This window comes from Sceloporus undulatus, chromosome 1 (genome assembly GCF_019175285.1).
Source record: "Sceloporus undulatus isolate JIND9_A2432 ecotype Alabama chromosome 1, SceUnd_v1.1, whole genome shotgun sequence".
NCBI lineage: Eukaryota > Metazoa > Chordata > Lepidosauria > Squamata > Phrynosomatidae > Sceloporus > Sceloporus undulatus.
The window spans coordinates 35,002,913-35,012,367 of record NC_056522.1 but is presented as its reverse complement, the minus strand read 5'-3'; the positions used below and the strand labels follow the sequence as shown (position 1 = coordinate 35,012,367).

General features: G+C 38.0%; 1 protein-coding gene across 2 annotated transcripts in view; it reads left to right on the top strand.

Moving 5' to 3' along the window:
* LPGAT1 (lysophosphatidylglycerol acyltransferase 1) overlaps positions 1-9,455 on the top strand; it is a 118,205-nt gene that overhangs the window by 99,781 nt on the left and 8,969 nt on the right. For both annotated transcript variants that reach the window (XM_042471032.1, XM_042471030.1), the window contains exon 7: positions 7,835-7,961. In XM_042471032.1, the coding sequence (XP_042326966.1) occupies positions 7,835-7,961 (127 nt within the window). The remainder of the gene's footprint in view (positions 1-7,834; positions 7,962-9,455) is intronic.

Below are 9,455 nucleotides of genomic sequence, written 5' to 3'. Positions count from 1 at the left end.
TGGGAAGGTGAGGAGAAAGAAGGTCTGATAAGTAAGGGGGGGGGGCATTTTTTAAAAATTGTTCATAGAAATGCAAAGGGATCTTGTAGTAGCTCTCAGACTAATTTATCAAAGGAAGATGTTAGCATAAGCTTTAGTAGACTTCAGTCTACTTCAACAGATGCAAAGATGATACCAGGTTCTTCTTTCTAGGATCACATATGGGAATCTTTAAGCCTGCACAGACTATATTCAGAAGCTAGATTTCTTTGGCCAACTCCCTCTTGTACTGCACATGCTCAGTACAGTTCCTACTTAAAACCTCCTCAGTTCTCTTTTGTCCACCATTGCAGCCAAATCATAGGGAACCTCATGAGTTAACTACACTTTTCTAGTTTGTTTGTTTTTTCTTCACTTATCACAGGTTTATGGAATCTCTAGCATACTTTAATAAGTGTGTCCTCTGTAGAAAGAAGATCTCCAAATTGGACAGTCATTCTAAGTGTCTCCTTTGCTTGGGGGAGGCCCACGTTGTCGATATGTGCTCCAATTTTAGAGCCTTTTCCCACTAGACCCATCAGAATAGGGCAGGGGTAGGCAACCTGCGGCCCGCGGGCCGGATGCGGCCCGGCGAGGCCTTGGGACTGGCCCCAGCCCGGTCCTGCCGCCGATTGCCGCCGGGGCCTTTGGCCTCTCGCACGCAGGGGCAAGGGGGGCAATTGTCTATAGAAGCCTCAGAAACATGCATTTATATTAACATTTTTTAAAAAATCAGCAAAATTTTTTGCGTGTCCTCCACTTTTTTTAAAAAAAGTGTCCACCATTTGAAAATTTTGTGCTACATTTGTCCTGGTTTATTTATCTATTTAAATTTTTTAAAAATTATTTAACTATTTATTTTTTGGCTTCGGCCCCCCAGTTGTCTGAGGGACAGCAACCCGGCCCCCGGCTCAAAAAGGTTGCCTACCCCTGGAATAGGGCTTCACATCCTTCTGGATACTTAAAATCCTTCTGGAGTCAGTTGTTAACATGACTGATCACCCAAACCAGGCCTTTTTTCATGGCCTATATGGGCATTGTCTGGATTATATTAGAATTGGCAAAAGCTCCCTCACTCGTCAGGAAACCTCAGTATCATCAACTTTGGATTCAGCCTGGTCTTGCTCAGAATCTGTGCAGGTTCTGTCTCTGCTGCTCCCAAGAAGCAAAAGAAGTCTTCTGATGATTCTTCAGTTTCTAAAAGGAAATGCAAGTCTGTTTGTTTGTTTATTTGTTTATTTATTTTCTTTTTCAAAGACATGTAGTCTTGACAGAAGAGATCCAAGCCTACCCATGTACCTTCAGTTTGTTTGAAAGACTTGGATGCATTAATGGTGCCTAATACTGTTGGTCTGAGTACAGTCTATTCTGGTTCTTTCATTTGCATTTAGCCCTGATTATATGGGCTCAGCTTCATCCGTGTCTGGTTCTAGAACACTTGGCAGAAGATCTTCTCTTGGAGTTGAACCCAATGATGTCAAAATGCAGTTACATTTGGAGCTGAAGTGCTCAATGAGAGGTCAATCTGTCCATCACCTCACACAGAACCAGGTTGCCAGTTCACCAGTAATCATCTGCCACAATGCACGAAGTGTCTCTTCTTCGCCCCCAGGACCGTCCTCCTTGTCATCTTCCTTCTCCCCCCCCCCACCTCCACCAGTAAGGCAATACTGTGATGACTACTGGGTACATTCTCCACCAGGTTGGGGCAGTTATCACCTGTACAATAGTAGAGACTGGTACAGGCCCTATTACCTACCTTCACTGCTACAAAGGTCTGTCTGTGATTATAGAGCTGAATTCGGAGGCCCACTGATTTTGAGAGTCCCACCATCTGCATCTCTGTTGCATCCACCTCCATCTCGTCAACTGATCAACAGCTAGATCAACAGGTGTAAGGCCTCTGGCAGCTCTTCCTCTTTCACAACCCTGTTCCATTCTCCATGCTGAAATCCACAAGAATATTTATTTATTTATTTATTTCAAGGAGGCTTTAATATGTAATTGCACCCTGGTGGCTTCTTATTGGGGTGTTTGCTTTGGTGTGTTTTTAATGCTTTTATATTTTTCACTTAATTTTTTTAAATACTTTATAAATTTACTAACTCACGCTCCCTTTCATTTGTTTTTTGTCCCATTGGGTTTTAATCTTATTTGCATCAGTCTTTGTGCTGACATGTCCAGTTTTAATTTAAAAAAAAACATATAATACATTCAAACCAGATACAATATCTTGACAACAGTATACATAAAAGAGAAAAGAAAGAAGAAGAAAAAAGACATAAATGTAAACAAAAACCCACATACCCCTCCAAAAAACCCCAAAACAATCATCCACATTCATTTACTTCCTAATGATATCAGCTCTTCCTATCGGTTCCATCTTATCTTAAGATTTACTCTTAGTTTCTGTTAGGTACTACATAGAGATTCTGAAATAAACATATTATCACTCTATAAAACAAAATAGTATACTTCCTATTACTTTATTATTTTTTATTATTTATATTCATAAATAATACTTGAACCAAATCTACTTCATTATCGCTATATGATCTAGCATCATACTTTGTATTCTTATTATCAAGCATGAGATTAAAGTATTAAACTGTTTCTTATAATATCTTGGACTACTAATTATATAGACCACTAACAAATACCAGGGGCTGTAGGCTCTATTTTAGAGGAAGGAACTGGCAAACCAGAATGAAATTCCTATTAAATTCATGGGGTTGCCATAAGTCAACATGCCACTTGAAGGCACACACATTGTGTAGAGAGGCGTACACATAATGAGCTGGATATAGATATAGATAGTGGTGACAGAAAACAGAGGGAAATGGTGATTAAGGTGAACAAAGGCAAAACTAACGGCTGGCATCCATAGTTTTTTGTGGGTTTTTCAGGCTATGTTCTAGAAGAGAACATGGCCACATAGCCCCCAAAAAACAAAAAACTATGCAAAACAAACAGTTCCATGCAGGCAATCCTTTGAAAAATTGATCTATTTTGCTGTTGAATTCAGTGAACTCTTTGGCAGTTGAGAACTTGCTAAAAAGATAACCCAAATGTCTTTTTATAGGAAAGAAAAGATCTAAATAGTTTGACTTCTGGAGGTGTCTTTGGTTGCACTAGATAAACCAAGAATGTAAGTAGGGGCTCTGGATCTGTTCCTCTTCTTTCTCCACATCATCTCTTCTGGCTGCAGTCCCACTTCTATGCTGATCTGGATTAAGATGCTGGGTAATACCTGATAGGTTCAAAGTTTGCTTAGCTTTCTGGGAGTATGCCTGTGCCATCAGCTGAGTGTTGTATTTAGGCCATCAGACCACATTGTAACCATTGTTAAATGTAGAGATATCATATAGTGTTTATGTTTGAACAGGTATGCAGATACAAAAGAAGAGTTCCATTTCTGTCATGTGGAGATTTCTAGTTCAGCAATAGAGAACAACAAAAAAATGACCAGTCTACTTTAAAATAGCATATTGCATATTTTGTTTTTATGCTATCTAGTGAGTTACAGTATTTCTCTTCCCATCAGGCTTTCTTTGTTTCCTTTTCTGCCCTTTTTAAATGTATTTATACCCCGCTTTTTAGCCAAGATTGACCTCTGCTGTTTTTCTTTCTACTACTCTGTTCCCTTTACTTGTAATCATTTTGTCATTCATCTATCAAGCCCACTTCCTACTGCTCTTTCAACCCTTTTATCAAAATCTCATATGAAAACACCTTAATGTGCCTTCTAATGCTGTTTAAAATGTTTTATGGTAGTGCTGGCATCTTCTGGTGCTGTACTAATTGGTGCTGTTGGGAGCCAAGCCAGGTAGATGATGGTAATTCTTTCAGCCTACTGCATTTCTTTCAAGATACAGATTATGTTCTCTGGGAGAATGGCACTAATGCTGATAAACATTGTTCTATTTATATAATCTGATCTGCAGAGGCCCACCCATCCTTGTGGCATGGAAACCATTTCCATGATGTGAAAGGGCGTTTTTTTCTCCCTCTTATTTCACTTAAAATACTTCAAGAGATTCTGGTGTGAATTATATTGAGTTTAATAAATTAATACAAAGTGCAAACAATAGGAAAGCATCAGAGCAAACAAGATTTTAAAAACTGCAGAATTGTCCATAGAATAATAATAACACTGGTGATTAAGTGCTCAAAAATGTTTCCTCTTAGCACTTGAAACCACTGTGTGGGGCTATGCACACCTCCCAGAGGAAGAAAGCCTTGTGTAGATAAGGGTACACAACTAAAAAGGCCTTTTTCTCCTCTTCACCACCTGTTTAATGTCCTTTCTTGTAGTTACCCACCAGGTTCATTTGGGAGAGAAACAGAAAAACCACCACAGACCAGGTGGGATGTTTCTCATGTGAAACAGTTTCCAACTGCTGGATGGATTTCAATACCAACAACTTGGGTTTGGGGATTTTGAAATAATCAGGCTGCTTTAGTAACATGGGATTCACAACTTCAGAGAGTAGGAATGAACTGGAATTTTCTCCTTGTTCATACATCTCAATAAAATGCCAACAGTATTCGAAGGCAGAAAATGCTATATTTTCTGTCTAGAAGAAGCCATATACTTTAATGTCAGTAATAATATCGGAAAGGACTAATATTGTCTCAGCTAGACCAATACATGGATAATATATCTGTACTGAAATGTAAAAAACTGAATGAACTTGGCTAAGGCATTAAAAGTAGTGTTCAGGAATTGTGTATTACAGACTGGTCTTGTGGGTATCATCTGATCTGTGGTTTATCCCTGTGTGTGGTATATTCATATTGGGATGGCAAGACACAGCCTCTTGTACATGTGTGATCTCTATCTGTTTTTACAGCAGCCAGAAGCTTCTCTGCCATACTCTCAAATATTTTAAAAGAGAAATAAAAGGAGAGCTACACTCCAGGGAATATGATTTTCCTATAAAACAAGGCCCCAAACCAGTTTTATTTCAATCTAAAAGTGACTTCTGATCACTTCCATGGTACTAATGTGGGATATGGCCGATTTGTGGTCCATTGAATTGTTCTGCAGACCCACTGCAGAAATGCTTACCCCTTGTATTATGCTTGCAGCTGTGAAGCATCTAGTTGTGATCACTTGAGCTCATGTTATGTCACAGAGTGTTCTTGAACATACTACTGAGAGAACAGTGTGTGTAGCCTATCTTCTGTGGTAGAGAGGAGTGCTCAGAACTTACTGTGCTTAAGGCAGAGGTTCTTGAGGATGCTTCATTCTTTGTAGATTCTGGTGTTGAATGATTTACATCTCATGAATTTATGGGCAGTTTGAAATTTAGCTGCCCATGGGGTTTTGCATTTGTCACATATTGTGTTGCACTAGTTCTTGGTGTAAAATATGTGGTGGGTTTTGAGAAAGAATACATTTAGAAAAGGTGTGTGAGAGAAAATACATCTAAAATAATGTTTAAATATGAATATCAATGCACATGTTTTTGAAAAAACATAGTAGATTAGTGCAGAAACAGCATGGAATGCATATATAATACAACATATATACAAACGTGCCACTACTGGAAATAAAAGCCACATATGTAGGGCTGAAAATGGGAACAGAGATAGAAATATGCACACAAGACAAGATAGAAAAAGAGAATTAAAAAGGGAGGGGGATTAAAAAAAAGAAATGAGGAGAAACATCTCACATATAACCTTGAAAGTAGGGATGAATTTGTTGTGTGTACAGCTTTGAGCCAATCAACGTTTTAAACTGTCCTTTTTCATGTTTAAGAATTCAGATTTTTTTTAAGTTCCATAACTTCTTCCTAAGCAACATTTGGATCTAGTTCCCTAGTAGAAATCTTGCCGTCTTCTCAGTTTATTGCAAGCAACAACATCAAGACAAACAGCACCTGCAGAAAATATTGTAGAGAGACATATAAATCTTTTAAATAAATTCTTGTTTTCATTTATATCTGGTTAATTTGAGTGGCTATCATACTTCCTTATGTTCTCTTTTTCACTGAGTTATCAGATAACTTTTATAATAGTTAACTAATCTAATGTAAAGTGGCGATGTTGTGCCTGAATTTATGATTTGATTCCATTTCTTTTGTACAGTGATGTTGATATGGTAGTTTTCTGATGAAAATATTGTATTGCTAGGGTGGAGGACATGCTCCCATTGTCCTGTAATTTCAAGTAGGTAACACTGCCCCTGAAATTTCAGGTTCACAGCTGGATTGTGCTCTTGGACTCAGATCTCAAGATTTCGACTATGGCCAAGAATGCATTTTCACAATTAAAGCTGCACCCATTCCTTGAGAAGTCAGATCTGTCTATGGTGACATGTACCTTGATTACATCTCATTCAGACTACTGTAACACACACTATGGACTACTGTAACACGTCACTTTGTGCCAGTCTGTAGGTGGAGCCACAATGCAGTGTCCACATGCTGGACACCATGCCCGTGCCCCCCCTTCATGTCATGATGCCGTGCATCCTTGTAGATGGTGCGCAGCATCATGAGAGATGCAGCACCAAAAGGGCGTCACAAAGCTGTGCCATTGCTGTGACGCCCTTTAGAGGGGGCAGAAAGGAGCTCTTTTTTTAGGCTCCTTTTTGTGCTCTCAGAGGCTGGATCAGGGCTGTGGTTTTTGGATACCGCGACACCAATCCGGCCATTGAATTCAATTGAAACATTGAAACTGAGTGAACTCTGGCAGGCAGGCAGGCCTTGGCACTGAAATCTTACGCTGAAATAAATCTATTAGTAGGGACTCAGTTAGGTCTTTAAACAATGAGCTAAGCTTTGCCTTAATTAGCATCTCAGTTATTGACAGAATTACAAAGATATATCCCTCAATGCCTGTTTGATTTTTAAATCATACTTTATTTACTCTTAAAGCCTCCTGCAATTGGATCTTAGAACAGTCCTGCTAAGAGAAATATGTAAAACATTTTAATAACAATACTTAAATGCAGTAGTGCTAATTTATGTTATTCTTTTCCTCAGGCAGTATGGAGCATACACCATAGATTTTTAGGGGGTTGTGTGGTGGAGTAGAATGGAGAGACTTTGGTATCCAGAATTTGGATAATGGTGGTACAGTGGACCCTTGTTATACGCTGGGGTTTGGTTCCAAGATCCCCCGTGGATAACAAAATCCGTGGATACTCAAGTCCCATTAAATAAAATGACATAGCAAAATGGTGTCCCTTATACAAAATGGAAAATCAAGGTTTGATATTTGAAATTTATACTTTTTTAAAAATATTTTCAAACCGTGGATGCTTGAATCCATGTATAAGAAGGGCCGACTGTATATTAAACTCTGATCAACAATATTTATGTATGCCTGTTTAAAGCTATTTAAAACTTAAATGAATTCTGCAATTAGAAAAATAAGAATACTAAATATCCATTTGTATTCTTTCATATCATATATACAAAGGGATCTTGTAGCACCTTTGATATTAATTGAAAGAAAGAAGTTGGTAGCATAAGCTTTTGTCAACTTAAGCTTCCTCAGATGTATGCAGGAGTAGGCTCAAGATACAAAAGCTCATGCTACCAACTTCTTTCTTTCATTTAATCTCAAAGGTGCTACAAGATCCATTTGCGTACTGATTTTCCAGACGAACATGGCTATACCTTTGAATCACATCATATAGTATTGTGCTTCTGTATCTCATGGTATCTAAACGCTCATAGTATATGAATTTTGAGTTAGAATTAATAAGAAGTAATGTTAGAACAAAAGTAGGGTATTTGTAATTGAAAGTACGTTTTCCTATTTTCTTCCTTATATATATATATATAATTCCTTTTCTTAGAAAGTAAACCAAAAGGTCTTCAGTGGGTGATAGATACAACTATTGCATATCCCAAAGCAGAACCTTTAGACATCCAAACCTGGATTCTGGGCTACAGGCGACCAACAATTACCCATGTTCATTACAGGTAGGAAATGTACTTTTTATCTTTAATTTTCAATTAAAGCCTATTAAAATTGACCTTGTCATAGAATATGACAGAACTGAAATAAAATACGTTGATTACTTTACATTTCAAAACTGTTTTCCTTTCTGGAAGGCATATCATTTTGAGTGTGGAATTGTGAGATGGTTGCTAGAGAAGTATTTTCCTGTCCAACTAAGGGAAGGACACATCTGCAGTAAGTTTCTTGAATTAAAACCAGTACTTCAGTTATGGTCAAATTTGACACTTAAGATCTAGAGGAAGGAAGTTGTCCTGGTTTGGTTATGGATTGGACATATTAACTATCAGTACCTATTTCACTAAAAGCTTGCTGTTCAAGGCAGCCTTTGGCATACATACCCAATCCAGGTAGGGGCCATGTAGTGTTCCTTCATTGTTAAACTTGGCTTCTGGAATGTCCACAATTTTCAAATGCCCTGCAGGCCTCTGTGCATACACAGTTCACTATTCTGAACTTAGCTCCAATTGTGAGTAGCAGTGCCAATCTACACATTTTATTTAGGTTCCTGAACTCTGTTGAGTGGCTGTCTTAGTTTTTAAGACTGAATTATGGGGAACAAATTGCTGAGGAAAGAACTTTCCCACAAACATAACACAACTAGTGTGTGTATATGGTCTAGCTGTCAGTGTATAATATATCTATCTGCCCCTAGGTATCAAGACTGTAATAGTTGATTTTTGCAAATGCTCTCTGAGAGACTACCCTTGAAAAGCAAGTTGCAGCTTGAGTTGATGCAGCCAGATTGTTGACTAGTGCAATCTACTTTGAACATATTATGTGTCTTTTGAGCTATCCTGGTTATTTCTAAACTCAGTCCTAGGTAAGGGTATTAATCTTTAAAGCTCCAAACTCTGCACACCTTTTCCTATCTCTTACTCCCTCCAAACTGTGATGAAATTCTTCAGCCTTCAGAGGCAATCAGGCAGCTACTAAGAGCTTCTCATCATATGGAACACTCTTCCAAGTGAGATCCAGCATATCTTGATATATTCCTTAAATTGTTTCACTGAAAGATTTCTGTTCAAGGCAGCCTTTGGCTTGATGGTTTTAGTCTGATACATCTTTGATGATATCCATTTATGTTTTTCTTACTCTGTCTTGTGAGTTTAAATAAGATAAGCATTTGCTAGATCTCTTTGTGATATCCATAATGAGGAGCAACATTATATTTTGTGATCATAAAGCCCTGATTGCCTGTTCCGAAAGAAGACTTGGCTCTAAAGTTGAAACTGGGCAGTCTGAAGGCAAAGTATTATAAAGATGTCACATGATTTAGCTTTTGCAGCACGTTTTCAACCTTTGTACTTGGCCTTCAACTAGAAATGTAATAAATACAGACATTTTAAAAATAAATTTGAAAATGACAGTGGATGTCTATTGATATATCCACCTTGTGAACAAATCCTGTCTTTGCAAGTATAATGGTGCTTCTTTTGCACTCTGGTACACATGTT